The sequence below is a fragment of the Vulpes vulpes genome, chromosome 2 (genome assembly GCF_048418805.1).
Source record: "Vulpes vulpes isolate BD-2025 chromosome 2, VulVul3, whole genome shotgun sequence".
Lineage (NCBI taxonomy): Eukaryota > Metazoa > Chordata > Mammalia > Carnivora > Canidae > Vulpes > Vulpes vulpes.
This window is the reverse complement of record NC_132781.1, coordinates 201,693-222,199: the sequence shown is the minus strand read 5'-3', so window position 1 is coordinate 222,199 and position 20,507 is coordinate 201,693. Positions and strand designations below refer to the sequence as shown.

Sequence of the window (20,507 nt, the reverse complement as noted above, 5' to 3'; positions counted from 1 at the left end):
ATTTATTTTTGCGATTGTGGAAACAGAGTTGACATACAGGGTCACGTTACGGTGGCCTCGGAGCGACGGGACTGATGAACAGGTGTTCAGGGAGTTGAGACAGTATTTTGTTTTAATGTTTTCAGACAAGTCGTTTTGAAAGATTGAATCTGGAAGCCTTGCCCCTTCCTCCTGGGCACCGGTTCTGGGGGCCGTTTGGACGGTGTGGGGGCCGCGTGGACCTGGGCTGGCAGCCCCGGGGCCCCGCATTCCTCACAGCCTGGGACGTGGGTTTGGTCCGAGCCTCTGGCTATGGGTCGTACTGAGTGGTCTTTGCTCACTTGCCGTCACCACCATTGGAGCCCGTCCCGGCACGGGCTCGGGTGTGTTTGACCAGGTGGGGCGGCGGGTGGCGGGCGACATTCCCTAGGGGCGGCGCTGCTTGTGCTTCGCCCGTGGCCGTGGCTTCAGAGGTCCTTGCCCCAGGAGAGCGTGTGGCCCCTGCCCTGACAGCGCCGGCCTGCCCGTGGCGTTTCTCCAGGGCTCACGTGCGTCGTACAGACCGCGGAGTCCGCCTGGCCGGACACGTGCTGCCCCTGCTGCCCCCGGAGGAGCATCTGTTCGAGGCCTCGTGACAGGTGCACGTTGGCCTCCCACTGGGCCCCAATGGCAGCCGGGGCCCCATCCGCGGGGACGCTGTGTGGGAGGGCTGCGTGGTCCCCCACGTCGGCTCTGGGGCCGAGACCCCCAGCGACCTGGTGGAGCGACCGCTGCTGCCTGCAGGCCCGTCCGGGGCCACGCTCCAGAAACGTCTGTGGGAACTGAAGCCGAGTGGCTCTGGAGCCAGCTGCTCTGTCTGCCGTTTCCTGTTGCCCCGTAGCACGTTCGGCGCAGGCTTTGTTCCCGAGCAAGTCGGGCTGCATTTCTGAGGCGGTGGCTGAGGGTGTCTGCGGGTGTGCACCGTCCGGGAGGCTGGAGCTCTCGTGGGTCTGCAGCCCCGGCGTGCGACACCCTGGGGGGGGGGGGGGCGTCCCAGGGCCTCCTGGGGCCCGGCTCCAGCCGCGAACACCCCACTGTGGGGTGTAGCTCGTGACTTCCCCGAGGCCCGGCCTCCCGTGCTGGCTCTTAGGGACGTCTTTTCTGGCAGAAGGGTCTCTGCCCCTGCAGGGAGCCCGGGGTCCCTCCCGCGGGGGCCGTCCCGCGGGGCAGGGGCGCTCCGGGGGTTAAGGCAGTTCTCACCTGGAGGCTGCTTTGTCCTTAGGCGGTTGGCGTTAGACGGCGCGACGCGGTGTCTAGAGAGAAGGGTGTTTAAATTACACTGCGGGGCCCCGGGTTGCCAAAAGGAAGCCCTCTGGGGAGTCTTATATATTTGACACGCATCTGCAGTGTGTAATTGGAACCATGAGAAAGGGTTTTGTTCAAAGCTATTGCAGAGTTTCCTTATTTTAAACCTGTTGAATCTGGAAAGAGTGGTTAGGTTTTGAACTTTTTCTCTGATAGTGACTTCTTCCCAATGTCCCCCGGGCCCTGGGAGCTTGCGTGTGTGGCCTGAGTGGCCCCTGGGGCTGGAGTCTCTGGGCCTCCAGGGCTCCTCCTGCACGGAAGAGGTGGGAGGACGCGTGGGGTCTGGAGGCCACGCACGACACCGCCCACAGCCGGGCACCCTGGGCCGTGGCTCCTGCCTCCACCTCGGGATAAATCAGAGCCAACAAGCTCAAGGTTCCATTTTCTTTCCTTTTTTTTTTTTTTAATATTTTTATTTATTTATGATAGTCACACACAGAAAGAGAGAGAGAGGCAGAGACACAGGCAGAGGGAGAAGCAGGCTCCATGCACCGGGAGCCCGACGTGGGACTTGATCGTGGGTCTCCAGGATCGCTCCCTGGGCCAAAGGCAGGCGCCAAACCGCTGTGCCACCCGGGGATCCCAAGGTTCCATTTTCTTGTTCTAGAAATTTACCATCTCACTTTTCTCCTCAGAGCTGTTTCACTTTCTGCAGATTAGGTTCCCTTCTGGCGACTGTGGGGGGAGCGTCCCCGCTGCCCTCTGCGTGGACCCTGTCCAGTGAGGCCCTTGCCAGTTGCCGGCCGCCCCTTCACCTGCACCGCGGATGCCTGCGCGCGTCGTTGTCAGGCTCCTGAGTAGGACAGAGCAGGACTTCAGGGGCATCTGTGCTGTGGGACTTGGGCGGAGCGGGGTCGTGCGGCCACGTGGGTGGGGCGGCTGGCGGGAGGCCCCTCGGAGCCCGGGCAGCGTGAGCCTCTGCTCCTCTGACCCGTTTCTGGGGAGGACGTTGTCAGACCCGGCACGCGGGCACGTGCGGGCGCTCGAGATAGCCAGGCAGCCCTGTGTGTGGGGGAGGCCACCGTGGCCCACTGCTGTCACCCCTGCCGTGTGGGGCTGAGCCTTGCCGCCCCCGGAGGCAGAGCGGGCCGGGTGGGCCAACGTTGGACCTGCTGCCCAGGCTGGCGATCTGCCCAGCGACGAGGTCTGTGTGCAGGTTCTGGTGGAGACAGCGAGTGGAGCGCAGACCTCACGGGCCCGCAAAGTGACGCTTTGGGAGACAGACCGCTGGGCTCCCCGACGCAGCGTGAGGCCCCAGGGTGTGGTGGGACCAGCCTCCAGGCCAGCGGGCCTGCGGTGGGGGCCGTGTCCGTGTGGAGGCGGGCTGCTGGCAGGTGGCACCGAGCGGTCCTGAGCGTGGCAGAGGCTGTGGCGCCTCCGTGCACCCACATCCACAGCACTGGCCACTGTCACTCTTACTCGTCTGCCCTGAAATTGATTTTGTCCAGCGGACCGGTAAATTGGGACTCGGCGCTTAGCATCCAGATGCCCCTCGGGCTATAGAATCGCTGAACGGTCTTACCCAGAGCTGTCCGGGTGGCTGAGTCGCAGTGACGGTCTCAGGGACCTGGCGTGGCAGCGGAACCGTGTTTCTATGCTGCTTTCCTCCTAAAGGTGCCACAGCCTATTAGTTTTGACGTCCGTCGGGCCGACTGGGCTGTCCTGTTAGCGTGGACAGTGCCTGTGGGCGACGCAGGGCACTAGCAGCGGCTCAGGTGACCCGGCCTTCCTCCAGGTAGAACTGCTGAACACCAGTTTTAAGCCTTAAGAGTTGGTCTAGTTCAAGTCGAGATCGTGATTTAAAACTCACTAATTGGCTGTAGCTGCTTTGTCTGCAGCAGCCTCGGTGGCGTCCTCGCGTTGGCTTTGGCACTCGTGCGTGCTCCGTGGGTCGTGATGGTGACCCTCGTCAGGCTCCCCGAGGACCGACGGCTGTTCCTTCAGAAATCTGAGCTTAGTTCCTGGTGTCCTGACTGGTGGAAGCAGAGCCTGCTCCGCAGACTGCCTGGCATGGAAGGAGAGGCAGGGCTCGGGGCGGCCTAGAGATGCAGGCTTGGGGTGCTGGGGCCTCTCTGGAGGGAGCCCGGGAGCCACGTGGGCAGGCTGCTCTGCCAGGTGCGTCGCCTGAGAGGGGCGGTGGTGCAGCCTTAAGGGAGGGGCTGGGTGAGAAGGCGGCTCGGCGGGGCTGCTGGGCGGCTGGCCTCAGCTCCTCGGGGAGGCGAGGAGGGCTCCTTGGGGTGGCCGCCGGGCCCTCACCCGGGCTCCAGAAAACGCGTGTGGGGCTCTGGCTGTAGTGGGACACGGGGGGGACAGGCCCAGTTTCGATGGTTGAGGAATTTGAGGGGCACGTCTCATATGGGCTGTCCTGCTGTCGCTCAGCTGAGGAAACGAGAACTTGGCAAGAGAGTGGGCCCCAGGTTTGGGGTCCCTGGTGGCCTGTGCTCCTGGGGCGGTGGGTGCAGGTGCCCTGGGCTGGTCCCATCCTCTCCCGGCTGAGATAGACCTAAGTGGTAATGCCGTGTCTTTTTTTTTTTTTAAGATTTTATTTATTTATTCATGAGAGACAAAAACACAGAGACACAGAGAGACAGAGGCAGAGACACAGGCAGAGGGAGGCTCAGGCTCCATGCAGGGAGCCCAACGTGGGACTCGATCCCGGGTCTCCAGGATCACGCCCTGGGCTGAAGGCGGGGCTAAACCACTGAGCCACCCCGGGATCCCAACACCGTGTCTTTGAGCTTTTTACTTGTCAATAATTTGTTTTGGAGTATACTTCCATAATTTTAAGTAAACTTATGTTAATATTTTATAATTAAAAATGATCACCAGGCTATATAAAAAGTGCACAGAATCAAATCTATTTCTTGTTATTTATATAGAATCAGACATCCTGGGCAGCCCCAGTGGCTCAGCCGTTTAGCACCACCTTTAGCCCAGGGCGTGATCCTGGGTCCTGGGATCGAGTCCCATGTTGGGCTCCCTGCCTGGGGCCCGCTTCTCCCTCTGCCTGTGTCTCTCCTTCTCTTTCTGTGTCTCTCATGAATAAATAAAATCTTTATATTTTATTTTTATTTTTTTGAGAAACACAAAGAGAAAGAGAAAGACAGGCAGATGGGGAAGCAGCTCCCTGCAGGGAGCCCGACGTGGGACTCGATCCCGGACTGGACTGAAGGCGGCGCTAAACCGCTGAGCCACCGGGGCTGCCCTAAATAAAAATCTTAAAAAAAAAAAAAAAGAATCAAACATCCTTAGATACAGAAAAGCAGAGATGAAATATGTCTGATAGTCACAGTCCTACTGTTGTTTCTTTTGATTTTTTTTGCCCAAGGCTATTTCTAGGTACATTTTTCTGGAAGATAATTTCTGGGATGATAGTTGCATGTTCAGATAATTGCTGCTTCATTTTTCTTTTTCTTTTCTTTGTTTTTTTTTTTTTTTTTTTTTTTTTTTCCTGCTTCATTTTTCTTAAACTCCTACCTGGAGCATTGTGTACACGTAACCTCGCTGGTCTTGTCAAACAGGATGGCGTGAGGTGCACCGCGAGGTGCTCTTGACAGCGCCGGGGTCCTGGGCAGGCCTGGGCACACACGTGCGCGAGGGGCTGAGGCTGGTCCCTTCGGTCCTGCCTTTTGGATCACACGTGGCGCTGCCTTTTAGCTTCCTTCCCGTGCTGTCAGTGATCATGTCCCACGCTGGTTGACGGGGCGATGCGTGATGGTCGTCTGCAGCGAGCACCTGCCCCGGCACCGGAGGCTTCTGTGTCAACGACGTGTGGCCTGAGGTGTGAGGCCGCCGGAACAGGAGGCTCTGGCTGTGTACAGTGATGTGGTCGTCAGGGCCTCCGCAGCTGGTGACCCCTCAGGGCGTGGGCTGGGGTCAGACCTGCACTGCACCGGGGCCTCGGAGCAGGGATGCGAGCTCGCTCACCTCGGAGAGCAGATACTCTCTGGTTTCTACTTGTAATGCTTTCTAAACACGGGTGAGCTGTCAGTGGGCTTTACGGCAGCATCGTTGTTGATTTTGGATCAGCAAATTGGGATTTACGGCAGGGTCTTTCAGAAAATCCTATTTAGGGCTCAGCGGTAGAGCGTCTGCCTCCAGCCCAGGGCATGACCCAGGGTCCTGGGATCAAGTCCCCGCATCAACCTCCCCGCAGGGACCCTGCTTCTCCCTCTGCCTGTGGCTCTGCCTCTTTCTGTGTCTCTCATGAATAAATAAATAAAATTAAAAAGATAAAATAAAGCCTATTGTCTTAAGAAAAACTTATAACATTAAATTCTCATATTTTTAAGTGCTACACATAAATGCAACATATTTTATGTATCTTTGAAGTAGTGTACATGTGTTAATAAGCAAACTCTTCCCAAGTACTCGAAATACATGAATCTAACAAACTTAACAGATAAATACGCTAACATTTTAGCTCCTTGAAACGTTCCAGTATCCTTACCATGGATCTTAAAATTCTCTAATATCTTTACATCAGAAATCACATGTCCAGTATTAAATTACATTTGCAGATGGAACCAGAAGGATAATCTGTTATGGACTTAAATTCATATATTACAGATATTTTAGGTAATTAAATGTATCTTGGTTATTCCTAAAGTTAACATAGAAGTAGCCTTGGGCTTGATTTGCTTCATCATCCGGGTCCTCGATTCTGAAACTGAGCGCGGGAAGGCCCCTGCACCTCGGGGTCCTCCTCAAGGTTGCTCATCGGTGCTGGCTTCTGGCCAGAAGGAGAAGTGGGCTCCCTTCCGCGGTCCCCGTGGCCAGCAGAACCCAGGCATCTCCAGGCCATTCTGAACCCATTTTCACTTGTTTATGTGATTTGGGGGCAGCTTCTTAAAAAAGTCTCCACCTGATTCGAGCCGGCCGGCTCCTCTTTTCCTTCCAGGCGCTTGCTTTCTGACCGGGTGGCTTTGGGGTGGACTGCACCTGCCTCTGGCGCCGGGGAGGCGGCAGGCGTGCTGCTGCTCCGTACTCACAGTCTTTGTCTCTTGTGCCCAGTTGTTCCCGTGATCCTGAAGGCGCTGACCTATGAGGAGAAGCGGGGCTCCTGCAGCGTGGGCACCAACGTTAGAGATGCCGCCTGCTATGTGTGCTGGGCCTTTGCACGTGCCTACGAGCCCCGGGAGCTGCAGCCCTTCGTGGCCGCCATTTCCAGGTAAAGTCCACCAGAGTCGTGGCGGGATCGGGTGCGTCCCTGCGGATGTCCCTGAGGTCACGTCCTCCTGATGACAGTGTGCATCGGAAGCAGCTAGTGTGGTGCCTTTCCCGTAAGTAGGAGGTATTGATGTGCTAATAATATAATTTTAAGGGTGAGCTCTAGAAATGAAGCAGCTCAAGAATGGAGTTCTTCTTTTGTGGGTAAGCAGTTCAAGCCAGAGTGTCTAGGAGGAATGTTCTGGAGGCTCTGGCTGGCCTGTGGCTCGCACATCCGCAGATGAAGGTCGGCATTTGGGGTGGTGTGGAGGGAGCACAGGCGGGGAGCTCGTGTGCTTCTGAGTGTGCGTGTTGTTGTGCTGAGAGAGAACGTGGGGCTTCACGGTCCCGGCTTCCACCGTGGAAGGAGCTCCTGGGGACGGCTCGGGGGTGCAGGAGAACAAAGCTGCTTTTGTTGAAGGGGCTGCATTTTGTCCAGCCTTAATGTTCTAATTGTTATGGGCTTGCCCCCGGAATTTACTCGAGGCCACGTTTCTTACCGAGCTTCATCATCAGAGCCCTTGAAACCAAAGTCCACACTCTGGGGAACAGGTTTGTGAGGCAGGAACAATAGAGTATCTCTGGTTTTCTGGTCTAAGAACTGAAACCGGCAGGCTCGCGACCCCACCAGGACCCTGTGTGGACTGCAGTCCGCCGGGCTCCTACCTCCTACCGCACGTCCAGGCCCCTGGCCCTTGGGCGTCTGCTGTGTGTGTCCAGCCGAACCTCCCGAAGGCACCTGCACCCCTGTGACGTCATGCCCCACTTATAGGATCTGACAGTTTTTTGCTTGAGAAAAGTGCAAGGGAGAGATGTTCCCAGTAGACTGGATTTTTAAGTTAATTTTTGTTCCGTGATTTGTTGCTCTGTCTTTGGACTAAAGTAAGTTTCCTTGATTTGAAGAATGTCGGGTCTCTACTTCTTGTGGTTTAAGTCACCAGGGGCGGGGCCCTGAGCACGCGGTCTGGTTAGTCATACTTACCTGACAACTTTTACTAGGGAGCGGATTTCAGAATGGTGTTCAGGCCGTGGCAGCCGCCTCCCACGGCTCTGAGGACCTGCCGCCCTGTGGTCTGCGTGAGACCCTGCCCGTGTCACGCCTGGAAGCCGGGCCCTCTGCCTCCGGTGTCCCCGAGGCCTGCAGGAGCTCCTGGCCGGGCACAGCCAGGGTGTCGGCTGCCGTGCCCCTCCCTGTGGGCGCAGGGCTTGGGGACTGGAGCGTCGCTCTGTTGTCCCAGGTGCTCCACATCCCCAGGATTTGAGGGCCGGGAGAGGGGCCTCGGGCCTGGTTACGGCCTGTGACATGTGGCCAGGGCCTGTATCGCTCCATCTTGACTCCCACATCAAAGCAAAGCCTCCAGAGGAGCCTGAGGATTCTGATCCCCGTGGAAGGAGAGGAGGAAGTCGTAAAGAGGCCTGGCTCCTCCCGGCCGCCCCACCCGAGGAGGTGCGGGCGGGGCAGGAGGGCGGGGTCTGGGGAGGCACAGTGCTGTGCGGGGTGGCCTGCGGCCACGCAGGCCCAGGGGGCGGAGGAGGGCTGCAGCCTCCCTTGCCCAGAGCCCAGGCTCCTGATCGCCCTCCCCCGGCTCCCTGGTCCTGCCGTGTCTGGTCCCCGCTGCACCGTCAGTCGGCTTGAGGGGGGTCACTGCCGGCTGCTTTTCTGTCCTGCCCCTCAACTTTTTGGAAGTTGCTTCTGTAACTAGAGAATAAAAGCAGAAGACGTACTTACTGTTGACATCAGTCCCAGGACCGTCAGACTCGTTGGGTTGGTGTGTCTCGCGCCGTGAGCTGTGGGTAGGGGCTGTGGCTCTCCCCGTTCCCTTGAGGACGAACAAGGGACAGTGCTCAGGACGCTTGCCCAAGTGTGCGGCAGGTGGGCGCCGGGTCAGGCCCGTGCCGCAGGCAGACACCCAGGCCCTGCTCGGCAGCCGGCGCGGCCTGCCTCTGCCGGGAGGTCCCGGCGGGCGGCCTGCAGCCCGCGCGCACCGACCGCTTCTGGGCTCCGGCTCCTTACGGGGTCGCTCCCGCCTCGGAGCGATGGTCCTGACACATTCGTTTTGCAGTTTAACACGTCTGAGAGCTGTAAACTTCATAGGAATCCGTGTCCCTCCTTTCTCCAGATGGGAGAAGCAGGGCTCAGGGTTGAATGGTCGCCAAGGAAGAGGGACCGGAGTGGGGGGGTGCTCCCCCGGAGGGCAGGAGCCTGCGCGTCCAGAGCCACACAGAAGGGCGGGGGCTGTCACGCACACTGTTCTGTTCCTGGGGAAAGCTGCTTCCAGCACCACGGGGCCCTAACCCTGACGCTCCCGCTGATGTGTGCGGGCCCAGGGCTCTGGCTCTGGGAAGGGGGGCTCGTTTAGCCACAGGCAGGTCTGCTTTCTGCGACTTCAGAGCTTATCGTTGCTCACTGGTCCCTGGTTTTATAAAGCGAAGGATCAGTGAACAGAAAGATGTTGATGAACGTTAAGCCTGGCCTCCGCGTGGCGTGGGAGTGGAGGTCGGGGGTCGGCTGAGTCTGTGGGTCCCAGGCCTGGGCAGGTCGCAGGCTCCTGGATGCTTGGACCGGCCTGCTGGCGGCTTGCACAGCTGTCGTGAGCTCTTCTCTGCAGCGTGTGCGTCCCACACGAAGGGGAGCCAAGCTTTGGGGGCTGAGGGGCACTGGCGCATCTGACGCCAGGGTCACCATCTGTTACTCAGGAAAGGAAAGAGCGGCTTGGGGCCCGGTGAGCTGGCTCTGCACCCGAGAGGGTCCCAGTCTCTCGACTGCCCTCCTGGTCGGTGGCACTAGGCCGGAGGGCTTGGAAGGGACCAGCGGGCGCACCGCGCAGTCTGCCTGGACCCGACTGCCCGCAGTGGAGCGAACTTGTCTTTGCAGCGGTTGTTGCAGAGGAGGTACAGCCGAGCCCGTTCTGTGGGGGTCCTGGGGGGTCTTGCAGGCCCCACCGTGTGTCTGGGACGTGTTGGGAGGGCATCAAGGGGGTGTTGGAACCCCGGCCTTCCTGAGCTGGGACTGGTTGTGAGCGAGTGACCGAGCACGAGGGACCAGACGGCAGTGACAGGCAGAGTCCAGTGTCCGCAGAAACTCCCCGGCTCCCTGGCTCCCTTCCATCTCGGGGAGGGTGGGTTCTCTCGTCCCTGGGATCGCGCACACGGGGGCCAGTAGCTAGCAGGGGGGTCTGGAGACTCTGGATTTCTCCTGAGTTACCCGGGAGTCTGTGTGGAAAGGCCCCTCTTGTCCCCTCTCCGGCGCCCGTCCCAGGGTGGGATCACCCAGTGCCATTGGGAGCCGTGCCCAGCAGGTTTCGGGCCAGTTTGGCAGGTTCTGAGGGAACCTGTGCTCCAGCTCTTCCCGTCCATCTGGGCTGCGGGCATCCGGGGGCGGGTGGGCGGGCTGGGAGGTGAGTCACGATGCCGGGGAGCCTGGCGGACGCTGCGGGCGCGCGCCTCCCTGCCCCAGGAGTATCGGTTGGGGTGTGTGCTTCGAGACCTGCCTCCCTCGGCGTGTAATAAGTGACCACATTTTAATTGTCGGCTTTTAAACCCATTAATCCTGGCTCACGATAAAACCGTGCTATCTTTAATTGTACTTTCACAAACTCTCCAGTGGATCCTGCAGAAGTGGACGAGAGGAGAATGTCATTGTGGCGTGAAGTAGAGACGCCCGGTGAGGGGAACAGGGTGGTGGTCACAGTGAGGGGGGCCTGGCAGGTGCCCACGAGAGGGACCCCGGGGAGGGCGGAGGAGCTGAGCCTCCTGGTGGGCGTGCACTCACCCTCCCTGTCTCACAAATGCCAGAAACCGGGGGTCTAGCTAGATTCGTTCGTGCTTTGAAATCGGTTAGCTTTAAAAACTCCTGTTAAGCATTACACACTGATTAAGAGACCAAATAATTATTTTGTGGAAAAGTAAACAGGCCTACCTGGAAAGCCGCTTGTAATTTAGGAACACTGAAGCACAAGGGTAAAATGGCCCCGATGGCCCTGCGCCGGCCATGGGATACCTTCTCACCCGTAATCAAAAGCTAATTTGCAAGAAGAAAAAGAAAAAGGAGCCGGCTGTTGCCAGCCTGCGTGTTGTTGTCACCTTGCGGTGATTTCCTCACCTGAAACTCTTTTGTAAGCCAAGCCCCTGTTGACATCAGCGCCGCAGGGCCCTCCCGCGCCGGGCAGCGCCCACTCAGCCCGCAGAGCCAGCCCAGCCGGCAGCTTGCAGCGTGGGCAGGGCCTGGGGATGGAGAGTCCCAGATCTCTTCCTCGAGGGCAAGATTGTCCTGAAAAATCAGGAAATGGCAAGCATTGCTCAAAGCTACGTCTTGTTCTCACTCAGCGTTTCTTAATGGCAGACTTCCAGAGGGAAGATAACCCTTTTGTTCTTCAAGAAGTAGTTAAATGGTGGTTGGTGACCAGAGCGCTCCCCTGTCGCTCCCCTCCCCGTCCCCGCCTGGTAACCTCGCTCGGCCTCGGCTCCGGCTCTGCTGGGACACGAAGGCGCCTGAAAGGTCTCGGGTGTTTTGCCACCATGTTAAATGGGGGGAGCTCTGCCTCTTAGGACGCGGGGGACGAAGTCACGGGCAGGTCCTGCGTTTCACTCAAAAACAACGATGTGGTTTGCCCTTTAAAACCGCGTGGACGGTAGCAGGCGATCGCCTGCTGCTTCTCTAAGCTCCTTTACTTTATGATGGGGTGAATGCTACTTAGGGTAAAACCAGTGTATTTTGCCCGTTTGTGTGTGTGTGTGTGTGTGTGTGTGTGTGAGTGTGAGCGTGTGAGTGAGCGAGCGAGCTAAACCTTCTACAGGCGAACAGAATTGAGTCTGGGATGAGATCTGCTCCTTGCCGTGTCTGCTGGAAACCAGGTGCCTGGGGCTCAGGGCAGGTAGAGGCCTGCAGCTTCCCCCTGGTGCGGACGAGAAAGAAAGTCCCTTTCTGTTTGACACGGACCATTTCTCTGTGTTGGGAAATCCTGGTGAAGTATCGCATAAGCTCCTCCAGCGAAAGCAAACAGGTGAAGACACCAGAGACGCGTTCCAGCCCGACCGGGGCCCGCGGGCAGCGTGTGCGGCTGGCCTGGGGCCACCTTCTCCCCTCTCCGCGGATGGAGGTCTGGTGACTCAGGCGCTCGGCCGCGCCCCGCTCGGGAGAAGGGGCCTTGGGCCTGCGGGAGCTTCCCTCACTATGTTGGGCCGCTGTTATCAGACCTGTGTTTGCTTGAAACACGCTAATATTTCAGATAAGCCAGTTTCATTCTGAAAACGTGAAATTAGAGCAGTTTAGAAATTTAATCTGAACAGATTTAGGAACCGGTTACATACACAGGTACCCGCACGGTTGACTTCTTGAACTCACCCCGGAGTCTGTACTCGGCTAAACCCTGTGTTTTCAAGGGGGTGTTGCCGTGCGTGTCCTACTTTGTTAAGTTTGGTAAAATATTGATGAAACAGTATTTTCAGCCATTTACCTGTGAGTGCAGAAGGCCTGGGGCCGAGGCCGTGCGCGAGGTCGTGCGCGAGGCCCTGCAGTCAGGGTCCCGGGCTGCAGCCAACACAGCCCCGTGGAGGCCGGCTTGGGGGAGGCCCCCTCCCTCCCCCCTCTCTCCCTTCCTTCCTCCCTCCCTCCCTCCTCCTTCCTGGACACGGGGGACGTCATGCCTCAAGCTGGGCACCATGTGCCACACACAGTTCTGCCCGGGGTTACTTAGAGATAGAACCTTCTGGGCTCCTGTGAGGCAAGGGGCCCTCGGTAACTGTGTGGGACCCCCGCCCCCGAGCGGCTGCCCGCTGTGTTTTAGGGGGTGGCTGGGAGGAAAGGAAGCAGCTGACACACGTGGCAAAAGTAGAAGCACCTTCACTCACCTGTGAGTACTTGGGCTCGGTCGCAGCAGGAGCTCGAAGACTCGAAGCTAAGCCCCTCGCGTGGGCCCTTCCCCGCCGGCCCCGTAGAGCAGGTTCTCCGCCGGGCTGGCCTCGGGAGGACGCTCACCGCTTGGCGGCCGCACTGGGCGGTCACGAAGAGAAACCGCGAGGTTCTTAGTGGCCTCGGCCGCACCAGGGTGCCTGGCTGGAAGGGGACTCAGCCCGCGACGGCCAGCGCGCCCGCACCCGGTGGCAGCCCGAGTGGGTGGGACGGACCCAGGACGTGCAGCCCCTCCCAGGGCATCCCGGGCAGCTCCCGGGCGGTTTCCTGCATCTTCTCTACATTTGTCCGTTTCTCTGCTCAGTCTTCCAGAACTTAAAAGTTACGGTTTAGGACAAATAGATTGACAGGAAATGTCAAGAACTCAATATAAAATACAGACTTTCGATAGCGTCGGCTGGCCCCAGAGCTGGTGCAGTTGGAAGTCTGCATTTTTCTTGGGTCAGATCTTAAAGCGGAAATTCTTGGTCAGTGTCTTTTCCTAGAACGCTCACGATCTTGCGGATTACGGCAAGCAGCTCTCGTCGAACATACACGTGGTGGCGAAATTTCCGTTAATTCTGAGAATATGTTGAGGATACACACCGCACGTGCTTTCATTAGGAATGGTGGCCATGTAGGGCAGCCCGGGGGCTCAGCGGCTGGGCGCCGCCTTCGGCCTAGGGCGTGACCTGGGGTCCCGGGTTCGAGTCCCGCGTCGGGCTCCCTGCACGGACCTGCTTCTCCCTCGGCCTGTGTCTCTGCTTCTCTCTCTGTCTCTGTGTCTCTCATGAATTAATAAAATCTTAAACCAAAGAATGGCAGTCGTGTAATTTTTAGTTACTGAGACATGACGTGAACACGTCACCATCACTTTTGTATTTCTTATTAACAGAAGCCAGTAGGTGAAGGAGGAGGTGACTTTTCTTCACTTTTAAGCTCAGTATTATTTAAATCTCATTTTGGGTATAGTTTGGGGTCAGGAGTATAGAGGAGAAAGGGAGTAAGCTCTGGTAAGAGTTTTGGCGAATTTATTTTTAGCTTCACCGGTGAAAGGACCCCAGACACTGAAATCTTCGGAGGTGTAGTTACTTTTCACAATTTTAATTCTGAAGCAACTTGAGACTTAGAGTTTTTAGAAGAGTAGGAGAAGCTCCCGTGGGCCCTTCCCCAGCCGCCCGCCGTGGGAAAGGGTCACAGGGCCCACCCCAGACCCCGCGTCAGGGAGGCTGCCCTCGGTCCCTGGCCTCCCTCTGTGCTGCTGCGTGTCCCCGTCTGTCCCCGCTCTGGCCGCCGCCGAGGGCACCCGTCTGCCCGTCTGTGGGTCTTGCCTGCGGAGGCGCGCGGTGGCCAGCAGCGGCTCTCTCCGCCCTCCTCCCGTAAGGAAAGGGGGTTTCCTGTCCCCTTTCTACCCGCGCGTCGTCTGCTGATGTCTGGACGCGGGCAGGATCATTTACCCTCGGGCCTGTCGTCTGACGCTTGCTGGTTGTGCCGCTCAGATGGCTCTGCCTTTGGCCGTGGCAGTGGTTTCACGTTGGCTGCTGTGTCCTTTCAGCGAGACTCAGAATTTTATTTCTTTAAATATTTTTCTGTTTTCTAGAGTGACGAGATTCTCCAGGCTGCTTTTTGTTCCTCTGCCCCAGCCCTGAGGTCAGCTGCTCTGGGGTTCGTGCTGAGATCAGAGCCCTGGACCCTGCTCTCAGTCCATCCAGTACACAGGCACCAGCCCGGGCACCTCCAGCCGAAGTGCCCGTGTCCGTGTGGACGCTGCAATGCCGGCCGGCCCCCCGCCCACCTGGCTGCCCCCCGGCTCTCGGGCTCCTCGCGCGAGTCCTCCGCCGTGTGTGGGGCCGCGAGCCGCTTGCCCCCAGCCTGGGAGGAGCACTGCCCCGTCCAGGGCCCCGGGCTGGCCCTCTGCGTGCTGCTGCGTAAGGCAGGCGCGTTCCCGTGGCCGTCGGGGACCCCCTTCTAGTGGCTCGTTTCCGTGGCGGCACTCAGGTTCCCTCCCGCCGTGTACCATTCGGGGTTTGGCAGACTCCGAGTTGGCTGCGACAGGTACAGTCCCAAACCGTGGTTGCGTCTTCCCGAGTCCCCCATCCTGCCCTTGGTCGTCAGCCGCCCCGACCCCTGGCCACCACCAGACTGGTTCCGGGCCCTGGTGTTGCCGATTCTGGAAGGTCTGTAGAGACCCACCCGACGCGCTCCTTCCGTGTGGCGGACTGCGCGTAGCTTCACCCGGTCCCCGTGATTGGCGCTGCCTGCTGGGCCCTGCTAGTGGGGGGCTTTCTCGGAGCGGGGCGGGGGTCGCTCGTGGGACGTGGGCCTCGGTGGGCTAGGACCGGGGAGTGGGCCGGGCGGGTCCCCCGGAGGCTCCAGGAGAACGCGGCCCACGCCGGCTTCTGGAGGCTGCCCGGGCCTGCGGCCGTCCCTCGGGCCCCCGTGACGAGGGCAGCCCCCCCAGTGGCACCTGCCTCCCGCACTGCTTGCTGCCGGCCAGGGGGGCAGGTGCACGGTGCGGGGCCCAGCACCCCGACAGCTGCACGGGGGGGCACGGACAGACATGCGGCAGCCGGAGGGATTGTTGGGCCCACGGGTCGCTGTCCAGGCTGGCGAGCGGGAACTGTGGATGTGCCGATGGGACGACCCACGTATTTGGAGGAGGAAGAGGACTGAGATGTAGAAATAGGAGTGGGTCGCGTCAGGCCCCAGCTGACGGCCGTGTCGCTGGGAGGTGGCCTCCGTGTGTCCGAAATACCCCTTTCTAAGGGCGTTTTCTCTGGGCTCATGGGAGCTGCAGGTTCTCGAGTCATCCTTAGAAACAGTGCCGTCTCCCCTCTGCCCAAATCCTTTGTTTTCTGTTAATAAAGCCACACAGAGTCAAATGAGTGCTTTCTGCTTTATCAGTGATAATTAAGTGCGATGATCTCACGAAGAGGGGCTTAAGCGAAGCCTGATGAATGTTATGAGCTTGGAGAGGCTTCCTTTTCGCCGAGGTGGTTGGGTTGGTGGGGTGGGCACGGCATCTGGAGGACCTGGCGTCCCCCCCGATAGCTGTGTTCTGCGCTTGGTTGGGTTTCCGAGAAGGGGGAGGGCCTAGGTGTCCCCGGCTGCCCGCGCACGCCCCGTGTCACCGTCCATCCTGGGGTCTGGGGGCCGAGGTCTGTGTCCGTGTCCATGCCAGCCCTGCCTGTTGCCCCGCCCCCCGCCCCAGGCTGAGCACGTTCTCTCCGAGGCCCCTGTGTACGGCGGGTGTCCTCCCTGTGACCTCGCTGGCACTCAGGTGACCGGGGGCAGGCCCCGGGGTGCTGGGAGCTCGCCGCGCAGGGACGCTGAGCAGGCGCTGGCTCCCCAGTCATGCGGCAGGGTCTGTGTCCTTTTACAGACTTCCTTTTAACTATTTTCCTCTCTTTTTCACAGCGCCCTGGTGATTGCCACGGTGTTTGACCGAAACATAAACTGCAGGAGAGCAGCCTCTGTGAGTTTTCCTGTTTTGTTCCTTTGCTTGACGGTGTGGGCGGGTCCGGGCCGTGCCCTTCTCTGCTCAGCAGGCCACACACTCCTGCTCGCTGCCGGGTGCGGTGCCCGGGCAGCCACAGGCGCAGCGCCAGTGCACCCTCCTCCCAGTTTCCGGGAGAAGGGGCTGCCCTTTAACCTGCGAGGCGGGTCGGGATTACATGCGGCACCGCCGGCCGAGAAGTGCCGCCATCTGAGCATCGTGGGTGACGGGACAGTGCCTGACGACCAGGCTCAAGGAGAAGACCATGGGTTCCGGCTGTGACCCGAACATGACAGCGGGGCAGGTGCCTCGGAGCTTCAGGAGGCGTGTTGCCAAGCAGCGGTCCGCTCAGCCCCACGCGGGCGTGCTGGGCCTGGGGCCTCGCCGACGTGCCTGGCGGCCCCAGTGGCCCTTCCTGCGTTCAAACACCAGTGTCTCCCCCGGGCCTGGTCATGCTCGGGGCGGATTCTGTGTGCGAAGAGCTCTCAGGAGGCTGCGCCGTTGCTTCGAGGGGCACTGAGCAGGAGTCTGCACGACGTCCCGCTGCTCCTCCCCGGAGCTGGGCTGTGGCCCTGTGCTCTGCTTCGGGGGTTCCTGCAGATGCTGGCAGACACGACGGCTGCCAGGTCGTGTCCCTGGCACACTTGCTGGTGGTGTCCATGGCCGTGTCCCGGCCGCACACAGGGCTGTGTTGCTGTTGGTCAGTCGCGTAGGTCAGGCTCACACGTGGGCTGCTGTGGGCGCTGAGGGACCAGGCGTACCTTCAGCTGCCGAGCCTGGTGGTGGAGGGGCCTCCGTGTCAGGAAGGGGGGGATGGACATGGGCAGAAAGGCCGTGCTCTGAGGACGATGGGGGAGACCAGGGGGTGAAGCCAGGAGGGCCCTGGTCCTGGCTGAGCTCCGGTCTTTGCAGGAGGAGGGTCTGGCCCGAGAGGCGCAGGGGCCTGGGAGGGATTCGGTGAGCCCTGTGTCGTAGGGGACCTGAGTGTGTCCTCTGGGTGGATTGGCGGCCCTGAGCTGGGGCGTGGGGAGAGCTGCCCACCTTGCCCTGGGGGCCCCCGCCGCACCACGGGGAGCCAGGTCTTCTCGGCCCAGAGGTGGGACAGGGGACAGGATGGTGATCCTAGGAGGGCCTTGCTCCAGACGGCTCTGCCCACACACTTGGGGGCTGAAGCTGATTCTAGGTCCCCCATGGGCAGCAGCCACACTTCCAGGTGCTGGAGGGAGGGCGGACGAGGCATCTGTGCCCCTCGGCCTGGTCCAGCTGGAGCCCGTGGGAGTTGGTGAGACAGAGGAGGCGCAGGGGGTGTCTGCTAGAAGGACTGAGAGCAAGCACCCCGTGTGGCCGCGGAGGAGACTGGTGAGAGAGGGCGCAGGCCAGCAGCTCCCCTTGGGTCAGGCTGGGTCAGAGGTGACAGCTACCACTCGATGCCGGGACACCTAGGTGCGCTCAGACAGCCTTGGGCAGGTGAGGGTCTGCTGGGAATGTGGGATTTGGAGGATCCGTGTCGTGCTGGGTCTGCTCCCACCTGCTCTGGGGACACGTTTGGGGATTGTTTGTGTCACACTCAAGCTGACACGGTGTAGGCTGGAGTGGCTGGGAGCCAGGGAAGTACCTGGTGCAGGTGGGGGCAGGGGTGGGGCCACCCAGGCGAGGGACCCATGTGCCCAGTCCCTGAGAGGGGAACTCGGCCGCGGCTGTGTCTTCCGTACCCACGCCCGGGGTTCTGTTTTCAAGGCCGTGCTTCCCAGGGCCCCTGGCACCACCTGCGGGCCTGGGGGACCCAGTTCCTGGGTGCTTCCTTGCGGTTCCTGTGGGGCTGGCGGCTCCGAGGGGGGGTGGTCAGTGGGGCACGGCAGGGCCTTCACCTCACTCCTGGTGCGTGTGGGCTCCTTATGGCTCCGCGTGCAGGATCTTGTCATCTGTGAGGAAAAGAAAAGTTGAAGAAGACTTTACTGTTTCCTTTCCAGTCTCGATGCCTTTTATTTCTTTTTCTTGCCTAAGTGTGCTGGTGCAGGGGGGCAGGCACCGTGCTGAGCCGACGTGGGGGCCGCGGGGGCCGCCTTGGCGTCCGTCCGGGGATGTGCCGGCTTTCACCATCAACTGGAAAGCCTTTGTAAACAGGCTCTAGCAGGTCGAGAGGTTCTGCTGGCTTGTTGTGAAGGGTTTTGTGGTGTTTGGGTACATCCCGAGTGGATGTTTGATTGTGAGATGCTCGTGTGGTTTTGTGCTTTTTTTCTGTCAATATGTTGTGTCCTGCTCATCAGTTTTGCAGGTATTGAGCCAACCTTGCATTCCCAGGAGAAATCCCACTTGTCCTGTCCTCTTTCGTGTGCTGCTGCACACAGTTTGCTGGGGTTTTGAGTCTGTTTGTAAGGGACGTTTCTGTGTGGCTTTGGAATCAGGGTAATCTGGCCCCATGGAGGGAATCGGGAGTGTTTCTACCTCTTGTATTTTGTAGAAGTCTTAAAAGATTGCTCTGGGTGGCTCAGGTCATGACCCTGGGGTCCTGGGATGGAGCTCACTTGCTCCCGCTTGCTTTTTTTTTTATTTACTTATTCATGAGAGACACAGAGAGAGGCAGAGACACAGGCAGAGGGAGAAGCAGGCTCCATGCGGGGAACCCGATGTGGGACTTGATCCCAGGACCCTGGGATCACGCCCCGGGCTGAAGGCAGGCGCTCCACCGCTGAGCCCCCCCGGGCTGCCCTACTTGCTCTCTTAAATGAATAAAGTCTCTAAAAATAAAGCTGGCTCTTACTTTGTTTCTACTTCAAATGTTTGCTGGGAATCACGGGTGAACCCATCTGGGCCTGTTTTGTTTCTTCGCAGGCACGTTCCTAACTCACTTCCCTTAGCCCGTGTGTTTTTCTAGTGAAGGGACTTCTCCATCGGGAGTCGTCAGGTGCAGCCGCGGGTGCTCCCCTGTGCGCTGTCCCGTGTCCCCGGCAGCACAGGTGCCTGGCCGCGGGCCCTGCCTCACGTGCGGGAGCTCGGCCGGAGCATCCGCTGCCCCTGGACATGCCTGCCTGCCCTCTGCACCCTGAGACAGTGTGACACAGGAGGTCCTGGGCTCTGGCCCTTCAGAATTTTCTCTCCAGGGGAGGTTTGCCAGCGGAGCTAGTTTCCTCTGTGTTGATGCAGTTCTGTTTCTGGAGCGTCAGGAGTCCCGTGACTCCGTGAGGGGCCTTCACGTCTCTGCCCTGATGGTCACCCAGGAACATATTCATGCTTTCAAACACGATGATGATTTTTTGTGAAGTCTGGAGTTAGAAAGTAGCTTTTACATTTTCTTTTTTTTTTTTACCGTAAAGCCAGCATTTTAATGGGAAGCAGTGGTAAAATCAAAGCAGTGCTGCCTTTATAAACCCCGAGAAAGAGGCGAGAAAACCCACAGAAGTCCTCTTGTTTTTCAAGTTAGGACTATAATCCTTCAAAATGTGCAGGGGATTCTCTGTGTTGGGCGTCATCCCGGTACGCTGGCCGACCCAGCAGGTTCCGAATGAAAGCTGAGGGTCAGAGGCACGTGTTGGGGGCGCGCTTGGACACCTGGGACCGAGGAGGTGACAACGTGGAGTTCTCTTACTGTGGAGCTCAGACCAAGGCTTGCTGTGCCCCCTCCGGCGCCTGTTTGTGCTCAGGTTTCACGCCCTCGGTGCCGGGGTAAGGGCGCTCCTGGCCGAGGTCAGGAGGGCCTGGGCCTGTGCGCTGCCAGCCACCCGGGGCCCCCTGCCCCCGCCGGGCCTCGAGCTGCGGTCCTCACGCAGGCCGGGAGGGGCCTACGGGGTAACCGGCACGTTAGCGAATCTGCAACCGCTCACCCTTACGGAGCTGTTCAGTGCTTGCCGCTCTGTTGGAGCGGAGCCAGCGGCACGGGTGCTGGGGGCTGGGGGTCGGGGGCTGGGGGCCGGGGGGGCCAGGGGCTGGGGGCCTGGTTCATCGCAGTTACACAGAATCTCCTCGAAGCCCAGTTAGCTGAACGGTGTGCGGCCCCTCAGCCCCTGTGGTCCTACTGGCTGCCTTTCCGCTCCGTGTTGCAAGGAGGAAGTCCTGCCACAAGTGACCCTTCGGGCTGGCGGTTCCCCGCGGGTCCACCCGGGCTCTGGCTGGGCCGGCAGCTCAGGGTGTGACCCCGGGGTCCCAGGATCGAGTCCCTCGTCGGGCTCCCAGGGTGGAGCCTACTTCTCCCTCTGCCAGTGTCTCTGCCTCTCTCTGTGTCTCTCGTGAGTAAATAAAATCTTAAAAAAAAAAAAATTAAGCTGCCGTGAACAGTTGTGTCCGGGCTTTTGCGTGGACATAACTTGTTTCTCTTGGCCGAACGCTGGGAGTGGTGTGGCAGGTGGACGGTGGGTGCCCGTGTAGCCCCTGGAGGCTCGCCGCCGCACCTTCCCACCGCCTGTCGGGGATCCCGTCCCCCGCGGCCCTGCCAGCCTCTGTGGGGTCGCCGTGTGGTCCCATCGGGGTGCGGTGATGCCTCCCGTGCCGTCCTGTTGCCTTCCTCTGGTGGCGAGCACCTCTCCATGGTCTGTGCCTCGCTTCCTCGCACCATCTCTTGGAGCCTTTGGCCTGTTTCCTCACTGGCTGGCGTGT

The 20,507-nt window shown here is 59.6% G+C and overlaps 1 protein-coding gene across 5 annotated transcripts in view; it reads left to right on the top strand.

Annotated features, from left to right (window-relative positions):
* The window catches only part of TBCD (tubulin folding cofactor D), a 139,438-nt gene that overhangs the window by 75,126 nt on the left and 43,805 nt on the right, over positions 1 to 20,507 (top strand). For all 5 annotated transcript variants that reach the window (XM_072745294.1, XM_072745293.1, XM_072745296.1 and 2 more), the window contains 2 exons: positions 6,337 to 6,493; positions 15,839 to 15,896. In XM_072745294.1, the coding sequence (XP_072601395.1) occupies positions 6,337 to 6,493; positions 15,839 to 15,896 (215 nt within the window). The remainder of the gene's footprint in view (positions 1 to 6,336; positions 6,494 to 15,838; positions 15,897 to 20,507) is intronic.